The sequence below is a fragment of the Desmodus rotundus genome, chromosome 13 (genome assembly GCF_022682495.2).
Source record: "Desmodus rotundus isolate HL8 chromosome 13, HLdesRot8A.1, whole genome shotgun sequence".
Classification (NCBI taxonomy): Eukaryota; Metazoa; Chordata; class Mammalia; order Chiroptera; family Phyllostomidae; genus Desmodus; species Desmodus rotundus.
Window position 1 is genome coordinate 13,978,516 of NC_071399.1, and position 25,276 is coordinate 14,003,791.

A 25,276-nucleotide genomic window follows, 5' to 3' on the forward strand; every position below is an offset into this window, starting at 1 on the left:
ATAAAATTTTGAGAAATAGACTATATATATATATGTATGTATATGTGAAAATTCATTATATGATGAAAGTGAAAGTGGCATCTAAAATCTGAGGGGGAAATTAGGTTTTTATAATAAATCACACTGGTATTGCAAGGATAGCTGTTTTGAAAGAGATTAACTTAGATTCATACCTCCAGCCTTTCATAAGAATAAAGTACAAAGAATGCCCAGGAATTCTGCCCCAAGTTACAATATTTTTGGATTTGTCTGCCTTCCCTCATGATCGAGAGTCAGGTTATATGGTTTGGCAGGAATACCACCAAAGTGAGGTAGTATTTCTCTTTCTCTGTCTTTCTCTCTCTCTATATATATAGAGAGAGATTTATTCTATATAGATATCCATATAGATAGGTATCTGTATGGATATATATATGCCTTTCTCTCCCTCTTTACACACACAGATTACGTATAAACACCTATTTCATTTTCTGCCCGCTGTGGGCTAGCTGCGGTGAGCACACCCAGCACTCAGATACCGTCTTCGTGTGATTTGCAGTAGGTAGGAACCAGTGAAAACAGCTGTTTTTACAGCCCAGGCAGAGAAAGTACAAGGTAAGTATGAAATGTCATCTTGTGCCATAAAAGCAGAATTTTTGGAATCTGTCAAAACGACAAAGAATCCAGCTACAAGCACCTAGTCTGGAAAAATTTGAACGTCAAAATAAATAATGATATGACAGTTATAACCTATGAAATAAAGTAAAAAATTATGAGTCTACAGTCACATAAATAAATACATGCAGGATAAGTTAACAGTCATACAGTGGAATGCAAACTAATGAATACAGAGGAATGACGGAATTAATTTCACAGTTTAGTAATTAGGCAAGAATCGTCAGCAGGTGCAAAAACTCACTAGTGAAAGTTTGAGAGATAACAGGATGCTTATATAGTCTCAAAATATCTCCCTGAAAGGTACTTATTAACTACAACGCGTAAAATAATAAAATAATAACACCGCAGTAGGAAAACCTAATGGTCAAAGTTAGCATTCCCAGTAAACGCTACCAGACAGCATGCACATACTGTGAACATTAACATTCCCCGAGAATAACTCTACTGCACTTTCGTGTATTCCTGCCAAATATATAACCCAACTCCAATCATGCAGGAAGGCAGACACATCCCAATCGAGGGAAAGATTGCAAACTAGACTGTCCTCTTCAAAATATCAATGTATGACATATAAAGAAAGACTCTGGGACAACTCCAAATTAAAGAATATGGACATAATCGGCAGTTGATTATAACGGATTATTTTAGATTTGGGGAAGACCCAGAGCTATATTATGGCAAGTGGCAAAATTTGAATGAAAGTCTGTAGGTTAGATAATAGCTATATTTTTTATCAATGTCGATTGATTTAGTGAATTGTACTTACATACTTATATAAATAATTGTCTTGTTTTTAGGAGTCATGCTGATTTATGTAGGGATCAAGGAATACTGCATTTTCAACTCAGTATAAAATGGTTCTGGGAAAAATACACACACACATACATACACACACATGCCCATAGACAGTGCAGAAAATCAACAAAGCCAGAAGTTGGCTCTGTGAAAAGATTAATTAACTTGACAACACATTTTCAATATTAGTTAATAAACAAAGAAATCCCAAAACTTTAATATCAGGTATCAAAATATGGAAATCAATATGACCATAAAGAGAAAAGGTGATATATGAAGATTTTATTAAGTGTCTTATGTCAATAAATTTGACAATTTAGATAAAATGAACAGATTCCTTGATAAAACATTTACTAAAAATGACAAAAGTGGAAAAATCTAAGTAACATGCATTAAAGAAAAATAAGCTATTACCTATTTAAAAATTAATGTTATTTTTAACCTCAGATAGACTTCCTAATGAATTTATTCAAATATTTAAGTGAGAAAGAACACTAATCTTAGATAAATTCTTGCACAGACTAACCATCGTAGAAACAATTTCTGATTCATTTTATGAGACCAGTATCACACTGCTGCCCAAATTGATGGCAAATGTCATAATAAACGCAATTACAGAGTTGCTTCCTGGACATAAAGGCAGAAATTTCTGCATGATATACTAGCAAATCAAATCAAATAATATATGAAAACTTCCTCAGTTGCTTTGGAGGGTTGGGAGATGGTGGAGGCATTGTTCAAAGGGTAAAGTAGAATGCAGAACGTTTTGTGTGTACTATGCAAAGATTATTTGACAAAAATAATTATTTTTTAGTTAAACGGCCAGAAATGGAGAGGAGCATCTTAGATGACGCATGTGTTTGAGAGACTCACTCAGTGCAATTCTAAAATGTTTATTAAAGTATAAAATCTCTTACCGGTAAGACCACTTTGAATTAAAAATCAAGAAGGTATTTATACAACCTGTTATCCATAGTATGTAACAACACTATGACATATATGGTAAAGGGGAGTGGAAGGGTATGCATAGTATTTAGGAGAAAGAGGCAAGAAAGGGGCTACAACATTAAGAAATTAATGTTACATCTCTACTTTTTACCGTATAAAATGATAGAGGTAAAGTAGACATAAACTAAATTTGAAAAATAAAAATTGAGGGCTAACAAAGTAAAATGTAGAGTATTTTGTGATCATAGGATGTGAAAAACTTCTTAGACAAGATTATAAGGAATCATATGTTTTATATTTAGTTTTGACTATATGAATTTTAAGCAGTTCTTCAATGAACAACACCAAAGTTAACAGATGGTTGGCAGGTGGGGAAAATGTCATATCAAAACAGACAAGGGATGAGAATCTGAAATATACTGAACTCATATAAATCTGAAGAAGATGATAGGAAGCCTAATAGAATAACTGGTAAATGATAGAAAATGGAAATTGTGGGAAGAAAGCCTGTGTGTCTAATGAAAGCACGATGGCACATACAATCTCTCAAGTGGTCACCAAATGCTAAATAAAACAATGAAATGACAATTTACATCTGTCTTTGAGGAGTAATAAAGTATAAAAATCCTTAAGCGTTGATGCTAAGAATCCAAATGAGCAGCGCTAGGCTGAAGAACAGAGAGCACATACTCGGTAAGACAAACAATAGGAATATATTTCCCATGTCCCACCAGTCACTGTGTTATGTATATGGGCCAGAAAATACTGCAGAGTGGGTGTCACAATACTTGTGTTAGCAGGCAGTGAGAAATGGCCTATGAGCCTGTAAATGAAACTATGTAGATAAAATGTTGGTATTTTTCACAGGATTATATAAGACTAAAAGTACTAAGGTATTTGTGCACAGAACAATGTGGAATGATATGAAAAGCAAGTATAAAAAGGATGTGTGGGACTCTAGAATACATTTAGACGAGGACCTATGCTATCTATTTTGTAAGTTACAGTGTCCACGGAGGAGGGAGAAAGAGAATAGGAGATTAGAGGGAAAGGGGGAAATCGGGATGGCTGGTGAAAGAGTGCCATGAGTTTGGGGGTGCGATTCTCTCAATCCAGCGCTGCACTCCAAACAGGAAAAATAAAAAGGCAAACAGGAACCAGTCACAGGTACACGGGATAAGAAAGAGGAGATGTGTGTGTCAGCCGTGCACAGCCCTGGAGACACGCAGTTCATGAAACCAGAAGACCGGGTGAATCTGAGTGTCTGTTTACGGAAGTGTTCCTAAGGGAGGAGGAGCGAAGCCTGCGGTGCCATTGGCGAATGAGCCTTGTGCGCCCTCAGTATCTGGTGCAGCAGCTGCCACCAGCAGTTGTGCGAAACTGTCAGCTGAGTAAAAGTGATAAGTGATTGAATGCTCTCTACTTTTGGTTAGCCAGTTGGTAAGGGAAAAAGTGTTAAAAGCACTAAATTATCAGATTTTTTTTTTATTGTTCAAAGTAAACTGTTGCTTGGGTAGAAGAAAACCAGAAAAAGAAAAAGAATGATGCTATCTGGCCACAAATACCCTTCTATTCTAACTGCACATTTTGTGCTGTTACCTATGGGCCTAAAGCACAATGCCCAAGTGCTGCTTGCGACTGATCCCAGATTAAAAGCGCCGTATTGCAACTTCCGGATGTGAAAGGTGTCGCCTCTAGGTTGTAACTGGAGGAGTGTAGTCTCAGCCTGAAAGTCAGTATTTTTCTCTTATTACTTAGCTCTGGACATTCACAGCGTATAGACTGCCAGTGAATAGAGAATGAGAGTAAAATAATGTGGTATGAAAGCTCTCACATATTTCATACTGTCATTACGGAGCCGTTCTACCTCAAAGGTAAAACATGTCAACTGTCAGTCACACTGATGTTTTCAGATGTCTTTGGTCTGATGGAGGCAGAAGGTAATAAAGAAATGCTTTTTGTTTAGACTGCAGATTAGGAACGCTTTATCACATTCTTTCCTGTCTCCAGACTGTCACCTTGAAAGGAACCTTGAAGATAACATGCAAATTGGCCTCAATAAATTGAGCTATATATATATGAAATGTATTTTTATAAAACCTGTAAAAATCATGTCAAAAACTCACATTTTACCATGTTGTACGACATACAATGAGGTGTGCCAAAATATTTAAAAATACATTTAATATTTAATACCATATTTGTATTCATATATTGATAAAATTTGCATGTTTAAGGAATTGTGTATATCTCTTAAATTACTTTTGAAAATAAGAAAATGTAAATAGTCAATGGGAGAAGAGATTTGATCTGTAAAAGTCTGACTACAGAGGGACATAAACTAAAGAAATAAAATAACGATTTAGCAAAATAAACAGCTGTTCAGTTACCCGAGGGACAAGCCCAGAATGAGGATATTCAAAATAATAAAACTAGGAAATAAACTCGATAGACTCAGAAGCTAAGTAAATTCTCACTGAGAAAGAATGATTTCATGAAAAGAAATTTGTGTGGATGTGGTGTCTCTTTAGTTTCAAAGATTAGAAGATATAGACTAGAGATTTTTTTGGTTTAGCTTTTGAACCAGCTCTGAGAAGCAAGAATACAGGGTTCTCCTGGAGACCCTGTAGGAAGGAAAATGCTCCACTGGTAATGACAGAACACCAGAAAACCGCCTGTGTACAGATTGTAGCCACAGTATTATAGACATGTAAACAAAGCCTTTTAAATATGCACTAAGAAGAATTGCATTGAAATGTTCAGTTTTCATGTCTCTTGTGAGCAAGCTCTATTGATCTATAGGCCTCCTGCAATTCCTGTGAAAAATCCAAGCAAGATTCTTTGCAATATAGACAGGCTTGTCCTAAAATTTGTATGGAAAGGTGCAGACCCTAGAATAGCTAAGCAATCTTAAAGAATAGAAAAATCACCCTACTAGATACTGCACTACTCTTTAACTACACTGATCAGGAGATAGGGAACAATGGAGCAGAATAGAGAACCTTGCCCAGAACCACACAGATGTGCTCCACTGATTCTGAGAAAGCTACAAAGCAGTTCCATGGAGAAAGGACCTCCTATTCAAAAATTGCGCCAGAGCAATTGGACACCCATAGGCATAAAAAGAAACTTCTACGTAGGTGTCACACTGTATACAAGTCAATATAGATCAGTTAGATCATGGACTTAAATATTAATTGTGCAATTATAAAATGTTAGGAAAAAAGGAAAGTACCTAGTGCATAGAATATATAAAGAATTTTCAAAGCAACAATTAAACAATTGTTAAAAATGGACAAAATAAAGGAAGAGCTATTATATCAAAGAGGATATGCCAATAGAAAAGAGCAAATGAAGAAACTCTTCAACATCATTAGCTGTCAGAGTAATGCAAATTAAAATCGCAGTGAGTGAGGAATATACAGTTATCAGAATGGGTGTGTTAAAAAGTAACGGTAAAAGTGGGGTAAGGGGATGATGGTTGCGAAGTGTCCACAGAGCATTACATCCATACAGGCATAAAAGCCATCGTCTGGGGTCTCTGCCCTATTCATGTGAACGTTCACATCAAATAAATAATAGAGGTTTGTGTGTGTGTGTGTAACTTTGTGTTTGCGTGTGTATGGAAAACCCTCCTTTGTTTCTCAAATGCCTGATACAGACAATCCACCCAATGCAAATGAGAAATAGTGAGATCTTGGTGAATTCAAGTTACAAACATTTTCTTGTCTCATCAACTTAATGTGTGTCACTGTTATTGTCATTTTCTTCCTACATCAGAGTTAATTGCACAGACTTCGGGTTTAATGAGGTTTAAGTTTAAATATTATTTCTACCTATTTTTATCTGTATTATTTAGGTGATGTCATTTACATGTTTTGTGTTTAATGTTTACATTCTTTGAAGTATTAAATGATATAGTGCGAACTAATACAGTTTGTAACAGGGACTAGGTTCCTCTGAATTGAATTAAGCATCTATTATTATTATTATTATTATTACTTCCTGTTAGAATCTCTCTTAATGACACTGAGAAGAAAAACAACGTGTTAATCAAGCTGCTAATATCAAGAGTTATGCTGTTGCAATTATGTTTGTTTTAAGTGGGACTATCTATTTTTGAAAGGATAGCACTTATTTGATGAAATGTATTCAATGCCATCACTAGTGTAGCTGCTCAGCTTAGCCAGTGGGTGAAGGCGCCAAGATTACTTTCAAAGTCATTAGTGTTGTATAGGAAGGGATACATGTATGTATTCTAGCACTATAACACTTGAAACAAAAACCATGTACCAAACATCTTAAAATTTCACTTTAGCTACTTCAAAACCAAATTGGGCTTGTGGGAGAAACACGAAGTCCTCGGTGATTCGAGAAAAGTAGGTCAGTTATGTTCCCTTGGTGATCACACGCAGATAGAGTCAAGGACCTTGTAAACCATAACCGACTTGCATCCTCTGTAAACTCAGATCACACTCGGGGGAAAGAAGTTGATTCGTTTGGCTGTAATTAACATGCATTTCCTCCATTAGTACTCATGTCACGGACCTATGTGTCATTTTAAGAAGGGTAAATATTAAACAAGCTTAATTGATATCTTTTTCCTGGAATGAAGTAATGTCTTTCAATATATGAACAGAGGAATTAAAAATATTATAGAGGCACAGGCACAAAAGCAGTGACCTATCATTTCTGGAGCCACGACCGGGATTACACTGAAGTCTGGAATAGTCATTCTGAGATTCTACAGAGACTTTCAGTCTGAAATAATGAATACAAATGTCGATAAAGAGCCTCATTTGGAAATTTCTCCTGTACCCTTTACTAGTGAGAAGATCATAGGTTCAGTAATAAATATGTCACAGTTTTAATATAGTTACAATATAATTATATGATATTTAAAGGGAGATACTACTAGCATGAATGTTACGTTACTGACCTCAGGAAACTATCTACTACTAACCTTCAAAACTTTAAACTATATACTTCTTGATTCATCAGTTTTGAACAGTACTTTATGTCCTATCACGTAACATGAAGGGTTCACTAAAATTTTGGTTTCATCTATTTGTCTACTGCATTTGCCGTTTCTGCTGAGCATTGCATTACATATATATTGTCCGGGTTTATCACAGTCACACTTTGTTTTTTTATATTGACTCTGGATCAGATCTAAATATCCCATTGCAATGTAGAGAAACCTAGTATAAGTAAATTTTTATTCAAAACCAAGTAGTTTTGGGCCTGCAGATCAGTATTAACAGTGCTATTTTATTAATATGGTACAATCAGAAAAACTGTTCAAAATATTGTAAGCAAAGAAGTTTTACTTTTATAAACTGTATCAAATGCTCAAAAGTATGCCTTGAGTTAGCATGCTTTATATGTGTACAGATATTTTTTTCACAGATCATCTTTATTGCTGTGAGAAAAAAAATGATTACATCTCATCATCAGGAACATCCAGATTTTTACAACACATGCTTTGTTAAATAAAGTTTCTTTTCCTAAATGCACCACAGTTAACCCTCTACTTTTATTGACATTTTCTTACATTATTTTCTTTTTCTTAATATACGGTATTCTAGTTTGTTTATCTTTCTGTTTAGTCTGTTAAATTTCTTCCAGTATCTAGAAATTTTTGATAACTCACTCATATGGTTAAATATATTACTCTTTTGACAAATATCAGTTGCTTGTGAAGGATTTCAAGTAATGTATATATAATATTATATATTATTTAACATATTACACATTGTATATGTTATATATGTTATATATAATTAATGACACCTCTCAGAATCTCTTGAGTGTCAAAATAGAGAAAATCTGACACTGGAGAAAAGCAATCTACTGTCTTTTAGTCTTAGGTGTGATACATATCTTCCCCCACCCCTCCCTCAACTGGCTGCACTAAATATGCAAGACATTGGCTGATTGGCCCAGAACCTCCAAAGAGTAATTTAATTAATCATTCTTGTTCATGATTTTATTATTTTATAAGCCTTTACAGTGTTCAGTAGGTTCCAAAAATCTCTGATAATGCTATCCAATTTTATCTTTTTATCAAATTTGTCAAGTAGAATGGGCATATATGATTATTGAATTCTGTAAATTATTAAATTAATCTTAGACTAAATGACTTTACCAAGATATTAATATGACTCATCTAGAGATACAGAAAATCTGCATAAAAGTCAAATAAATACATCAGTTTTTGTTGCAAAATAAATGAACTTGCCTGTTTTGTTAGGTTTGTGTACTTTACCTGCATAAATAGAAGCCAGACTAGCTGTTGTTGGCAATCAGTCTCGTTACTATTTCTAATAATAATAGCTACTAGTGACTGTTCTTAGCAATTAAATTATAAATTGATTTGGAATCAAGAAAACAAGGACTATAGACTTGGAGTGTTTTAGTAGAAATAAAAAATTCATTCTTGTTTTACTGCTGATTGAATATATAAATTATCTTGCATTCCTGACATGATTATAGCAAAACATCTGCTTGTGGCTTATAAACCAACAAAGTACACACAACTTTGTAACGAATAAAATGCACGGTAAAGATTGAGGGGATGACATCGTAAATTAGAGATAAGAGCCCCATATTTTGATTCAAGGACAGTGTTAGGACAAACGCCTTATTTGTAACAGTGGAACGCTAACTTGCAAAATTGAAATTGAAATATATCTATAGTTTTTGAAAACAGTCATCATATATTTTTGTTATCAATGTTCTACAGAAAACTGCTTGAGAATAAATCCAGATGCTTGCAACTCAGTTATGTCAGCTTTTGAGAAAAGAAGTTTTATCATTTGTATATTACATTGTATATAACATTTATGTTGTTTCACTAACAAATTATTTGAATATATAAGTGCTAAGAATTGGTCAGTAAATAGAAGTTAAATGGGAATTTAAAGCCATGTTAGTTAGCTTCAGAATTTCACTGCAAAGCATTTTTGAGAAATTTTAAAAGCAATCTATCAATATACAGGGTAGAGCAAAAGTAGGTTTACCTTTGTGAATACACAAAACAAAGTTTAGTCCTGTATTATTTTTTATTAATTATTGTATTACTTTCCACACAAACAACTGTAAGCCTACTTTTGCCACACCTGTAGCTTATGTGCTATACATGTATTTGGGCTACATAAATAATGTGCATGTATTTGGGCTACATAAATAATGTGCATGTATTTGGGCTACATAAATAATATGCATATATAAGTATACATTTATTTATTGAACAAGGATAGTCATATTCTTAGCAATTTGATACCACATAGATACTGTAATATCATGATTTACTTCTTTGGTTTATGTTTCGTTCTTTCTGATTGACTCCTCTAGTATATTTATGTCTTATTAGTATGTTACAATATTAGCATACTATAAATATTAGAATATCAGTGTGTCAGAATATTATCTCTTTTCTACTAGCAAGATAGTCTTAATTTACAAGGCTTACTGATATTATATTTAACTTATTTCCAATAGAAAATCTTGTGTTAACATGCGTATGGTGGCATTATGGGAATTATTTTCTTTTTAATGCTTTTCTATATTTTCCATTTTGTGTAATAAAACTTATTATTTCATAATAAAAATAAGTGATTATGTTTTAATGGTATTAAGATCAGATCGTTTTCTTAAAATCAACACTTCATGGTAAGTCATTCAGCAAACATTCATTGTTTCCCTTTTCCTAGGAACTACTCCAGGCACTATAATTACTAGTTCAACTTACAGAAGGAACAAATAAATAACAAGCAATTAAAACGCAGTGAGAGATGCATTTTTGTAAGCAGATATAGACTGCTATTCTGCCTAAAATAAAGAGAGAGACTTAAAGGGGGTATTGATGTCTAAGTTGATAACTGAAAATGAGTAGAATGTGATCAATAAAATTTTTGAGAGAAAGACTTTTCAGAACTTAATTCAGGAAGAAGTCTGACTTCTTCAACTAATGTCTACTAGTCCAGAAAACAAGCCCGTAGAATGAAAGCAGTTGTGGGGGAAATCAGTAACAAATGAAGCTACAAATAGAAACAAATCAAAGTGAATCAATTACATTTTATCTTGAAAATTGTGTTTATCATCATTAGGTCACTAGAGAACATCTAAAGACATTAAAAGATTAGTAATATGAATAGAATTATATTTTGAAAAATTCTGACTGAATGTTACAGAATACATTTCAGAAGAATGGACGCAGGAAGAACTGCTGGAAAGCTATTACAATTACTATTATACTAACACAAAACAGAACAAAACAAAGCGAAAGATAACAAGTACAGATGAGAATGTGGAGACATTGGGACACTGGCACAATGGTGTAGGCATTGTGGAAAACAGCGTGGAGGTGCTCGGAAAGTTAAATTTACAATTATCATATGGTCCAGCAATTTCACTTCTGGGAATGCACCCAAAATAATTGAAAGCATCGTCCCAAAGGTACACCAGCATACTTATGTTGTGGTAGCGTTATTCGTAATTGTCAGAAGTTGGAAGCAGCCTGTGTGTCCATCAGTGGATGAAGGGATGAACAAAGGGTGGTGTACACATACAGTGGGATGTTACTCAGTCTGAAAATGGAAGAAAAGTCTCACACGTACTACAACATGGGTAAATTTTGAAGATCTTATGCTGAATGAAATAAGCCAGACACAGGAGGGCATATATTGTATGATTACACTAGTTAGTAACGAGGCACCCAGAGTTGTCAAATTTACGAGGCAGAAAATAGAACCGGGACTGCCAGGGGCTGGGGAGAAGTGTTGGGAGGTGATAATTTAATGGGGTACAGAGTTTCGGTTGGGGATGGTGAAGATTTCCAGTGATTCATTCACACTGTTGTACAGACATCGCTCGTATATATGGGGGTGATGTTTGTACAACAGTGTGAATGCACTTAATGCCATTGGACTGTATACTTAAAAATGGAAAACAGTACATTTTATATTATGAATATTTTTTCACAATACTTTAGTATTTTACCTTCTAAACAATTAATTTTACACTTTATTTTTTTATTACATTCTGTAGATATTTTTCATGGGTACATTTGTCCGTTATGAGCTGCTCCACTATAGGCATTCTAGTTACTCCTTCGTGTTTGAAAATGCATTTTAAGCCTTAATTGGTGTTTATGAAGTACTGCCAAGTACTGTGCTTGTATATTCAAGTTATCGTGAAAAATTATAGATAAAAAGAGAATGAATAAGTGAAAGTATATGTATAATATATAATTATGTATGTATTTTATATAATTATATTGTACATATAATTATGTATTACATGTGTAACATATAATTTTATGTGTGCATATGTATATGTGTATTTTTTTTCCTGCCCTGGTTTCTGGCATGGACTTCCTAAAACTCTTGAAATGTCCTAAATGATCAGAACACCAGGACTATCTTTTGTTCTACTATTTGTTCTTCAGCCTCGGTTTCTGACACAGAGCTACTAAATCTCTTGTAACTTCCTGGGTAACAGAAGTATCTTTGATTCTAATGAGGGGACTCTTCCTGGGCTCCTGGATAGCTTCAGGATGGGGGCTAGCCAAGGTTGGAATTTTCAGTCCCATCCCTCTGTCCAGAGAATGGGAGTGGGGCTGGAGAGTGAGCTAATAATGGATCGTTACATGACGACGCCTCCATAAAAACCCCAAAGGCACAGTTTTGGAGTTACTGGGTCGGTGACCATGAGGAGGTTTGGGGAGAGTGGAGGAGAGGGCATAGAAGCTCTGTGCGCCTTCCCGCATACCTGGCTCTGTGCGTCACTTTTATCTGGCTGTTCCTGAGTGAGACCCTTTTATAATTAAACCAGTAACCTAGTAATGAGGATGTTCCCTCTGAGTTCTGTGAGCCATTTTAGTAAACCAGTGGGGCCTGAGGACAGGGGAGGGGAGTCACGGGCACATCTTGTTTTATAGCCAGTTGGCCAGAAGCGCAAATAACAACCTGGACTTGCAATTTGCATCTCACAGGGGGAGCCAGTCTCCTGGGACTGAACCCTTAAGGTGTGGGATTTATGTCCGGGTGAACTGTGTCAGAATTGAGTCAAATTGTAGGACATCCAACTGGTGTCTCAGATAATTGCTTGATGTGTAGAAACGCACACCTGTAGTGTCAGAAGTATTATGGGCATAGGAGGAAGGAAAAAAACACAGACGTGTTTGTTATTTTTCCCAATCAGAACACATCATACAGTAAATGTAGACCACAGAGAGTTTCCAGATAACAATGAATGATAATACATTACAGTAAGTACTAGAATGAAAGAAGAATATTTGTTATAGAAACAAAGAAGTACGAATAGTATACATTATGAGAAAATTTGTGAAACAATAAAACTATTATTGCCATTGGATCATAACATACCAGAATATGGTTCAGAATATAAAAGATATTTTCATGTTAAGTGTATCTTTGGACACTAATAAAATAAGATTTGCTTTATAAGAGGATAAGAGCATCAACAGTATGAAAAATATTTTAATTGGACACATTAATGACAATGAGAGCATTTAGAAAACTGATAATATAACATAGAATGTGAAAAAATAAGAATTAAAACAATAGCACTAAGGACAGACAGGGAGATTAATGGAATTGATCTTTTTGTGGCAGTTTTTACTTTGTTTTTAAATTCAGGTGCAGAAGATTGAGATAGTGATGTTGATTTATGAAATAGTGTCACCATTACATCATTGGCCCCTGCAAAATTTCTCACTCACTGTTTGCTATTTATTGTTTATTTATTTATTCTTCTAGCTTTCCTTTTATTTATGTCTCCATCCCCACTTTCCTTATCTGCACTTGCCCTCTTTGTAGTCAGTCTGTTCTTTTTAGTGATCATTTCATTCCTTTGTGTTCTGGCAAACAGACTTCATCTATGTTGTGCACAGATTTTTAATTTATATAAATATTATTATAATTTTTTCCTTTTAATTTTCTAAATACTGTTGCTAATAGGTGTACATGTACTGATCTGCTGCACATGGTGCATGATACTTCCTAAGGTACATGCGCCGTGTTTTACTCACTTGCTTTTCCAGGGACGGATGCTTACACCACCCTCACCCACTCCAAAACACACACACACACCACATAGACACCATGCAAGCATAACCTTCAACATATTCCTAACACATAACAACTGATTCATTGTGTCAAAAAGTCATTGACCGTGACTCTGAATTTTGTACTAAAAGCTAGAAAGAGGACGGATAGTGAATCCATTACCTACAATAACTTCTCAACCAATATCCCACCAAACACTGTATTTTATCTCTTAAAAGTTTTCTAAATGTTGGAAAAACAATCATTCCAAGCAGCTGGTTTAAAAAGTATGATTTGATGTTCATCTAGAGAAGAGATGTTCCTTTTCTGGCTTCCAGGTAGAGAGAAACTAACCTAGAGCTGCATTGTCTGGACCTGAGTGATTATACAAAATTACCATCGTTTGCAATCAAATATTTTAAGTAAGTCTGTGATAACTGAATTAGCATAAAGGAAAGATTGCAGGGCAGGCACTAACAATGAACGAGCTTTCCTGGTGGTGATGGGACTAATAGAGCACTGTGCGGAGGAAAAGATTATGTTTGAATTGTCACTATAAGTATCATCATCTTTCTTTCCACCTGGCAGAAATATTAATGTACTGATTTCTCTTATATAGATTATACTTCACTTTCATTTTCAATATCAGTCTTACCTTTACCCTAAGATTTAATTTAGTTTAATTTAAAAAGTATCATGTAGTTTATTGCATTTTAATAAAAATATTTCTTAATAATCTAGATGATAACATTGCTTCAAGGGAACAGGACTGAGCAGAGAGAGAAGTCCAACTGTGAAGCAGAGGAACTGACCCCCCAGGGAGCACAGGGCTTGGATTAGCCTGAGATTCGTACAGAATGGGGATACAGTGGCTGGGTCTCTATCTTCTTTTGTCATGTATGTATCAGTGGTCACGTATGCCTTCCCAAGTAGGGGAGGTGTGATTTGGGGCAAGCTGGTTCTTTCCAGCTGAGACATTTCCTGACAGCTAAAGCTGTTTCACCATTGGCAGTCCTAGTGGGTGGGATGTCATAAATTGAAGTGGAACCTGTCTTTTGCTACATTTGGTGGCTTACCAGTGGAGTGACCCAAATCCTTATTTCTGAGGTGTCTCAGGATAAGGCAGCTACACTTGTCCAGTCACTGACCAGAGGGTCTCGTGTCCTTAATGGATTTTCTGACCTTACACAGTTTATCTGCTCCAGCATATGTACTTCCCGGAAAATCTGGGTCATGGGTTACTTGACATGGGTCATTGCTTTTCCATGCAATGGAAAGAGAGAGTAAAAGAAAAAGAGGGAGAGAGAGAGAGTGAGTTTGTGGGAACGTGACCCTAAGGGAAGTGTTGAAAACAACACAGCAGGATGTGGGAAGGATAGCCAGGCATGGGCGCTTTAGGGCGAACTGGAAATGGGTACGTTTGCCCAGTGGAATCAGCCTCCTTTATGCTCTGTGCTGCTCTTATCCTAGGCGTATTCTGACATTCTCTAAATAACTATACTTCAGTTTTGCACTCAAGGAAGAATTGTTTAATGGGTTGTTCTTTATTTTGAGTTGAAGATATATTAGTAAAAGTGTTGATTGACTGACCTGGGTTTAGTTATCAACTCTTGGTTGAATGGTCTGGATTTTAAGCATATCAGAACAGGTAAGGAAATGGCAGTTTCTGTGGGAACCACATTGCTGAGAAGGGATTAGCAAATGGGCAGAAGGATGTCATCACAGGCTGAGGTCTGTCTTTGGTATGACAAACAGGCAAAAAAAAAAAACCTTGGAAAGGATGCCATTTGGAACTATAATAAAGTATAATAGCTAAAATGTAGGGGAAAAAAGTCATCTTAAATATTTTCCAAATGGGTGGTCGTTACTAGTACTTGAAATGGAACTTATATTAAAAGATTCTAGATGACATGTTTTAGGAAAAATATCCATCTGAAAATTCAAGGGTGAAATAGATGGAAATCTGTAGTATCTTTTAAGGAAGCTCATAGAATCTTTTAAGATTTGGCTGAGAGATGACCCACTGCATTTCTGCATGAAAGGTTCTTCTCAATAAAGAGAAAAATCTTCAGATATTAAAAACCTAAGAGACTACTTTGATTTAAGAACCAAGTGCTACAGCCTTATAAACTCGATATGATGCTTTCCAGAATGCCATGGGGACGAGAAGGTCTGTGAACCATGAGACAAGCCGGAGTGAGAAAACTTACCAATAGTCCACCGCCTAGTCCCACAGAGAAAATATCTTGCTCATCGGTGTCTTCACGGTGGTTCTGTACTGTTTCTAATGACATTTGCCTAATACCCCCTCAGCTCCCCGCTGGTAGGATACCTGCAATTTCAAGTTCAACAAGTTCATTTACCTGCGTCTCCTGTGCAGCTCACCTCTTCTAAATATACACATGCATGCACACATACATGAAGTGCACATACAACATAGTCTTATAGGATGAGAGTAATTAGAAACCATTCATAAAAAGAATGTGAAATGCTGAACTTTTATTCTCAGAAAATACGGTTTTGAGATTCCTTTAAAATGGTCTAAGACTGTACAAATATCAACAATTTGTTCTGAGGGGCTTCGTTTCCAGGGTGAACTTTATAATCATTTGGAACTAGAGTTCTGTCTTACCAGAAACATTCTCCAGGGTGATGCAGCTCTGAGCCCAAAGAGAAATGTGTGCTGGTAAATGAAGTCAGTTACAGTAGGAAAATTTAAAAATAAAAGAGTGCAAAATAGAAGAATACAATACAAATTAACTCAGAAATAATCATAAAAATATTAGAATTTCCTACTGGAATAACCTACTAGAATAAATTGAACTTACATTTTATATTTCTATAGAGACCTAGTATGACTAGACTTCAGGCTACTTACTACTGCATAAAGTCCACTGAACTCCCTTTTTTTGGTATTTTAATTAAAACGAGGACAATAATGTGCCTATTTCACAAAGTTGTGTTGATGAGCCGTTGGCTCTCCTCACGTACTCTCTGAATTAAGCTATTACGCTGACTTTTATAACAGGGTAGCAATCGAAGATGTTTTCTTGAGTATCTGGAAGGACTTCTTAGTCAAGACCTTATACATGGACTACCTATGCAGAATGACCATCCCTTCAGGTCTTATCCTTAATTTTCAGGTCCAGAAATGTGATTTTATTCAAGGCAAGAAGTGATCCCCCTTTTAGGAACTAAATTATGCTTATAACAACTGACAAATCTCATATGCAAAACCAGACCTCTCTCTGTTCTCATTGACTATCAAATGTTACGTCCGTGAAGCAGAACAGATGCCTCGCGATGTTCAGCATATTCTCTCCAGCATGTAAAGGTGGCTGGGAAATCAAATTATAAACAGAATTTAACGGTACTGTACATAGTCTCTCAAAAATATTTGTGGAGATAGAGTAACTTTTAACCCTTTTTGAACCTCTATGTTCAACAGTACACCCCCTTTTAGTAAGTGTTTCTACAGAGTTTGTAAAACACAGATGATTAAACCAGTTTTTCCACAGTGTATTCAGGGACATTATTCCCTCTGTTCTAAAATGTGTGCGAGTGAGTAGGGGACCCCTTGGGCAGAATGTCTGGGGAACTCTGTACTGGACCAAGTAAGCAGGTTTCTCTACTCCAGACTTCTGGGGTGTTTAGGATGCTGACACGCAGGATCTTGTCTCTGAGTGGGAATACGTCATGTAACAGCTTTCTAAATTTACTTAAAAACTGAACATTTTTAGTTTCTTATAATTGTAGTGTTCTATTAAACGTGTGAGAAAGGCATGCTAGTAGTGAAACTTTAGGCTTTATACTCTTGTTATAAAGATTAAAATATGGATGTTCTTCAGTCACTCATTTATGGACGGCAGTCTGTAGGGTACATACCATTATTATTAATTCATTGTTTACTAGTTTTCTTAAGTCAAATCCCTGGGGATTTTTTCAGTTGTCACATTTACCACTGAGACATATGATTTGTTTTTAACAGCGGGCTTGGTTTTCCTACAGCACTCTTTATTAACAAGACTCGTCTCTTGCCCCAGTTGCTTATCACATTCTTAAGGTGTAACTTGAACTTCGAGTTAAAGATGTAAGATGATGATGTTTCCATGCAGATTTAAAGTTGTTTATGCACTTAATATCAGATTATTAGATTGGGTCATAGAAATAATTTTCTGACAAATTTCTGTGGGGAAACATTTTTTCAAGCATATTGAATATAAAGTGCATATATATATTACGAATGTTCCTACTTGATTGAATAGCTATGATCTGTTCTCCATTATTTGAAGTAAATGATGCTGGTCACATATGTATAATCTTATTTATTATGAGGCTTATATTTTTGCTGACCCCTTACATATAATATCATCAAACATTGAATTCATACATTTTTTCACTATTTACTGTAAGACTGTGCTCCTATCTACCATGTCTTTTTCGTATATTCTTGTTTTTATTTCACTTTGCTTCAGCATATTTTCATTCTGATGACTTTGTGGATTGTTAGAAAAAGAAGAAAATATTTGTCAGGAAATTCTATTTTAAGTAGAGAAAAATTTGGAAAAAATAAATATTATTTTATTATACTTTTAAAAAACCCTTCACATAGAGTAATAGAATACCAACACAAATAAGAGATAAAAAGTGCAGTGTTTATTGTCTTATTCAATATTAAAACACATTTAAAACCTTTTCACAACTCTGACCATTGGTGATGTATAAATTATGAAAGTTTAAACCATATTGGCTAAGAAAAACAGGGAATAAACTGTGCTCAGAATGATAAAAGTTATCATATTAACAACAATCTATAAAGATATTTCCATGCAAGCTGAATTAGAGGTCTAATGTATAGGTCCATCAATTATCAACACTGTAGAGTTTATTTTCTAAAAATAGGCAGAAAGCAGAAAGGCTAATTAAAATGAAAATAAAATACAGGCTTACAGCAAACAGCAGTAAAAATTTTCTTTTACACTTCAGAAAACAACAGCTCATGATAATTTATAAGTAACATTAACATAAAACAGGCAAGAAAAAGAAATGCTTAGATATTTTAAAGAGAATTTTTTCTGTAATTAAGAGTTGGAAATTAAATGGATTTTTCATTTTTTACAATACCCTAAAGAATAAATAACAAAATTTAATAGTGACTTGCAATTATATTTAAACAATCTAATACTTATTTCAGCACTTTTTAAATTTTATTAAAATATTTAATTACCAAGGCTTCACAAATAACCACTCTAATAAGCTCCATTTGTCACTAAATTGCCTCTTTAAGGTCATTTTTTATGTAAAGTGAAGTATAGAATGTATATTAGATCATCAAAGCTATAAAATATTAATTTACCTTTTTTCCTTACTCAGTTTCTTTTAAAATGCATGATGCTAGTAATTTGAAAGAACTTAATATTTGGTTTTAAGCAGGAAAAAATGTCTAAAATATATATTTAATTATCTTCTGACTGCCGGATTCTTTCAACTTTCTTGAAAAGTTTTCTTCTTTTTTAAATAATTAATTATACACCAGATTTTCTATATAGTTTAATGATGACATCATTTAAAATTGTTCTCTCTGGTGCATGTCAACACGCTCTCATTACTTTGACACTTAACTTTGCCCATCGTGGGGTAACTCAGTGCTGAGGGTGGCCACCATCTAAGTGACCCATCTATGACCAGGCAGCTAAAGGTGGTCAAGAGCCTTGTGTAAGCGAGGACGGAGAGTGAAGGGGGACAGGTCACTGGAGAGTAAGGAGTGAGTAATTTACATTTAAAATGGCATGGCCATCAATGGTCTCTTCATTACACTCCTGTCTATGATTTATTTTAAAGTCAGTCTTTCGTAATAAATTTCAAAAATATTTTTCAATAAAGTATCCTTCACTGTATTCAAAAAATCAAATACATCACAATTATAATAAATCCTGCTAGCAGTTTCTAAAGCACAGGTGGCAAACACGAGGCCCTCGGGCTAAATCAGGCCGCCACCTTGTTTTATCCAGCCCAGCACCTTGTTTCTACCCGGTGGCAGCGCCAAGCTCCTGGCCCCTAGTTAAGGAGCAGTTACGTTTACACAGTCCTACAATCACATTCGGCCCTTTGAAGGCAACCGCAAAGCTGATGTGTGGCCCCCCATGAAAATGAGTTTGACACCCCTGTTCTAAAGGCTAATTATTTGAATTTTGGTGATAGCATTGTTTTTACAAAGATATCACTTTATTATTTTTTACATTTTTTATCAAGTAAAGATATAAATTCTAATGATTAACTAAATAACGAAGCATTTAATGACTACATACTTTATGAAATCCACTATTGAAAAGACTCTGCTAGAAGAGGGAGTAAGTACATAGATAAATAAAATCATATACTTTTATAAAGAGATAACAATGAATACCCAACTATAACTAGAATAAGAAAATGATACATTTTGTGAGAAAAACAAATAGCATTGTGACAATAGAGCGTAGAGAGAAATGTTATTTCTGACTATGATATTAGCCATGGCTGTCTTTGCACTGGGCCTCGAATGATGGGTAACAGTATTAAGGAGAGGTGTCAATAGGTCAGTTCAGGAAAATAAAATATATCAATTAAAATTTTTTAATGGCAAAATGAGAGCTTTCTGGGTAATTGCTAGTAGTTTAGTGGAGGTAAGGATGAGTAATAATGAGAAAAGAGCAAAAAACCTGAAAAATTAAGGATTATAAGAGACATTAATGGGTCTTAAAAATTATTCTAAAGAAGGAGGAGGAACTATAGTAGAAGAGATTGTTCTGTGATATTTCCCCGCAATGTGAAATGATATTGTTTATAATAGATTATAAGGCACTCTGAATATTCAAAATAAAGTACATAAATCAATAATCTCAGGTTTGCGGTGATGTTAAGGGTTTTTGAGCAAAAATAAAGCATGTTTCATTAAACTAATTGTGTGAAAAATGTTATCTTGCTCTCCAAAGAGTGCAAATTTGGAGGCAATTGCCAGGTTGAAGACAAAGTGGTCTTGAACTTTAATAGTGCCATAGAGAATGGAAAAAAGAAAAGCAAATGGGAGAGATTGATTTAAATACACATGTTGGACTCATAGAAACAGAGAACAGACTGACAGCTGTCAGAGGGGAAAGAGGGTTAGGGGACTGGAGGGAAAAGGCAGATGCATTAAGGAAAAAACCCTCATAGACAGCAGTGTGATGACAACCAGTGGGAACGGTGGTGGGGCAGGTAAAAGAGGATAAAGGGGGGTAAATGGTGATGGAAGGAGACTTGCCTTTGGGTGGTGAACACACAATATGATATACAGATGATGTATAATAGAATTGTTCATGTGGAATCTATATAACTTTATTGATGAATTTCACCCCAATGAATTCAATAAAAAAATACATGTTGATTAGAAGTTAATTATATTTTATTATTAACATTTTTATTTTAAATAAACAAGTACAGAGAATAATTATCAAAAATAAGCCACATCTAGTAATCAACTTTGCATATTATCTTGTTAAATTACTACAATATCTCTGTGAGGAATACTATTATTTTATGATAATTGTAGAAAAATGAATTTAAATTTAAATAGATTAAACAACATGCCAGAGTCAACTCTTAATAAATAATAGTCAAGTCTCAAATCCAGTCTAGCTGGTTCCACATTCCCTTGTAAAGCAACACCATACTGTGTGTCAAAAGTAGGTAAATGATTATGAGATTACTAGATGATGAATAAAAGCGTGGTAAATAAAATGATAACCAAGCTTGGTACAGAGTCTTGATGTTCAAAGATAATCCCTCTGAAAATAAACAATATGAATTTGTATAATGAGATGAGACAAAATTTTAAATTATTTTAATAAAATGTTAATAATGGTTAAAACTATTAAGTACAATAATGCCTACCTTTTTGTACAATTGCTACATAAGTTAGGCATTATTTTAAGCTCTCTAATTCTCATGTAAATTCTGATACTGCTCCTTTTACACATGACAAAAGGCACAAAGCGTTTAGTTAAGCAGTTCAAGCTTACACAGGAAGAAGGAGGCAGATTCCAGATTGGGGCCTGGGACGTGTAGATACACTGGATCCTGTTCCTTTCTGAAGCTTTGACAGTGTTATTCTTAACAGTAAATTCAAAAATTCCTTTCTCCCTTGTAGATGTTGAAGGAACCAAAAATATAGTGAATTAGGAATAAATTCACTTTTTAATGCTCCTGCAGAAGGAAAACCACATTGTTTCATCATCTCTTAAATTACTAGTGGGCTTGGTTCATGAATGTGAGGATCAGGTGGATTAATACTGAATGCATATTGTATAGCTTTATGTATTTTGTAACCACCTGGAGATGATATGGATGAAATTGAAATTTTATTTTTAATCCAAAGCAGGAGAAATAAAAGGTGGAACAAATGAACACGTTGAAGCAAAGTTAGATTCACAAGCACAGTACTTTAATAACTATTATACATTTACACAGGGGATTTCCTATTTCATCTAATTGAAAGGAAATGTAAATATTGATATGCACCAAAATATATATTATATAAAAAATATAGGAAACCACTGAGCTTAAGATTCAGAACTTTCCAAAATTAAGTATACATATAGCATAAGTTTATCACACTTAACTTTAGATGTCCAATTCTTTTAATTCTCACCCTTTTATGAAAATAATTTTTTAAAGATTCTTTTTATTTACTTTTAGAAAGAGGGAAAGGGAGGTAAAAAGAGAGGGAGAGAAACATCAATGTGCCAAAGATACATGGATTGTTTGCTTCTAGCTCGCCCCCCAACTGGAGACCCAGCCTGCAACTCAGGCATGGGAATCGAACCAGTGACCTCTCTGTGCATTGGCTGTCGCTCAATCCACTGAGTTACACCAGCCACGGCTATGAAAATAATTGTTAAGATTCATATTGGACTGTGAATTATGTTTATGCTAGAATTTTTTTAACTTCCGTGAGTTAGTCAGTTGCATTACATGTTTCCATAGCAACTCCATGGCAGCTACTTAAGAACGCTTCTTCCGACAGGCGTTTGACAAAATATATGGACAGACACTGTGTGAGATTTAATAAAGACAACCCCTCTGAGAAAGTGTGATGCTTTAAAGCCATGTGTCCCTTATATGTTCTAATATTACCAGCTTTCTGAATGTTAGAGAGTCCTGTCTGCACTTGGTTTCTGCCACCACTGCCCCCGTGTTCCTTAGGCCTCTTCGGATCTGGAAATCCTCACGCCACCAAGATCTCATAATCTGAAGCTCCATTTTCTGGTGATAAACCCATCTTAGCCTCGCTCACATTTCCTAACCCCCTTGATCTTGATCCTGACTTTATTGTCCATTATCATTCTTGGACCTTGTGCTGTTTTGCAGCCCAACACTGACCGCTGTTCTGGCATTTGAGGGGCATCATCTTTTGCTACTTTAGAACACCACATCCTTGTGACTTCCTGCCATCCCCTCCTATCACAGTCTCAGTTTTGAATTTTGATCTTACTTCTGCCTTTGTCTGTTCCTGGATAGGTAGAACGCTGCAAAGCCACAGTAACCGGAGCCAGTCTACCAGTGACTATGAAGTGAACGTCTAAATCAGAGACTTTTCACTTTTGACAGTGAAAGAGAATATTGCAAGACTAATATAAACAGCTCTATCTCAGAGAAACCACAGTGTGTCATCATCCCAACAAAAGGAGACCATCATCTTGTCAGAATCAGCCTTAGTGATGCTTACATTTCTAATTGTGTATGCTTTTTTTTAATTTTTAGGCAGTTCCCTATTAGACATTTCCAGTGTCTGTTGTAAGTTGGAGCCTCAAGAAATGAATTCCTTCTTCCCATCCCCAGTTCAATTCAACCAAAATCTACTACCTCCTCATTTGATGAGAGGACTGAGACTTCCCACATAAAATTTTCTCTATTTACTAGTCATCTCTTTGTCTAACTTAAAAGTCTTTTAATTCTTACTGGCAAGCGTTTTTATACTACTTGATTGGCTTTCTTTTCAGGGAGCTCAGGACTGGAGCCACATGATGGCTAAGCTTTCCTCATCTTCCACTGATCACAGCTGCCCGGCATGTATCAAATATTTCCTTCCAGCCCACAGACCAAGCCATTATCTGAAGGTTCCCCCTTGGTTTTATATACATCTTTCCACATGGTATGTGCTCATCCATCATGATAGATTCAAACATGCCTTAAGTATTCATCATCGCCAACCTGCTTTCTACAGATGTGATGGTTTGTGAATAAATACCTGACTTTTTCAATGATACCTCAAAGTTAGAAAGTCCAAAACTGAATTTATTTTTGTTACTGAGTCTACAAATGTCAGAATGCCAGTGTAAAGTCACCGTATCTCCTTCTTTGGTCGTGGTGGTGAACTCCTGGATTAATTGTGAATGCTCCCTTTTTTGGTATCTCCCGATACAGTCAGTCACGGGGTCCTAGAGATTGTGTTCCCCCACACTGCTCACACTTCTTGCCAAGCTGTGCATTATTAACCGATACTCTGTCACTGAGCCCCACAGAGTGTTTCTACCAGATTAATCTTAAAGCTGAAACATCGATAATTTGAGCTATTCAAGAACTTTTTATGTTTCTTATCCTGGAGGCTGAAGTGAGTACATACTCCTTAGCTTTGCCTTTAAGGTCTTCCTTTCTCTGGCCTCAAAACATAATTCCCCCTTGTATTCTTTCAGCGTCTTTCATACATTATCCAGACTGGACAGCTTTGTTATTTCCTGTGTGTTACCAGAATGTGCATTTTGTTCCTCCATGTGTGGATGTCTCCTGTTGAAATTCCATATTCCGAAGGCCGCTCTCATAGTCAGCCTCTTCCATGAGAAGTTGAACACTCTACTGCCTGACTTGAAATCTCTTTTGTAAAAATTTCTATTAGCATTCCATTCTTACTTTTTCATTTGTTTTACTCTGTCTCACAAACATTACCTCTGTACCGGTTGTACCCTCAAAGTGTTATTTTCTAAAGGAGAGGACACACGCTTTACTCATTGTTCGCATACTCAAACACCATGCCGACTTATACTAGTCAGTAATTAACTTCTTACTGAAATTATGCACATGTGACAGTTTGAATATTATAAAAATATGTGTTTATAAGTATAGTGTAAAAATGTTATTAGAGCTCTGCACATAAAGTTCTTCCCAATAGTTAGGTAGCAAGTATCATTATACCTAATAAATAGTTAAACCAGCTGATGCATGAAGAAATTACAAGATTTATTCATGATGAGTCCTAGCCTTTGATAGAGCTGGGAGAAGATACCAAGTCCTTTATATTCCTCTTATCCTGTTCATTTTAAGCAGAGCCCTCTATATGCATGCAAATTGCTGCAATCATTCATTAAGTAGATTCAATCTCTCATTTTCCTTAAATCATCGCTGACTTGAGCTTATTGTTTTCTCAATTTAGGCCTAAGAAAATTATGGCCAGTTATTCATTCTCTAATCAACCTAAAAGTGAACTATATTTCATTGCTTGTAGGATGGTATGGGAAATCTGAGAGTCACCAAGAAGGGAATCCGACTTGAAGGTATATCTGAGTTTCTACTTCCATTGTATGTGAAAGAAATTCATTCCCGAAAGGTATGTGATACTGGCTTTGGCTTAACTATGAAACATAACTTAGAGGATATGTTTTAGCTTGAAATAGGAGGCTAGAACCCCCTTTTCAGTGTGTATTTAAGTTTCCTTAAGCTAAAGACTTACTTAAAGAAATCAAAAATAATAAAACAACAGAAAAACTAGTGAAGGTTAGTTTTAAACTAACAGA

The 25,276-nt window shown here is 35.1% G+C and overlaps 1 protein-coding gene across 1 annotated transcript in view; it reads left to right on the forward strand.

The window, feature by feature from the left end:
- The window catches only part of SGCZ (sarcoglycan zeta), a 204,673-nt gene that overhangs the window by 71,224 nt on the left and 108,173 nt on the right, over positions 1-25,276 (forward strand). The window contains exon 2 of the mRNA XM_024562785.2: positions 24,988-25,089. Within this exon, the coding sequence (XP_024418553.2) occupies positions 24,988-25,089 (102 nt within the window). The remainder of the gene's footprint in view (positions 1-24,987; positions 25,090-25,276) is intronic.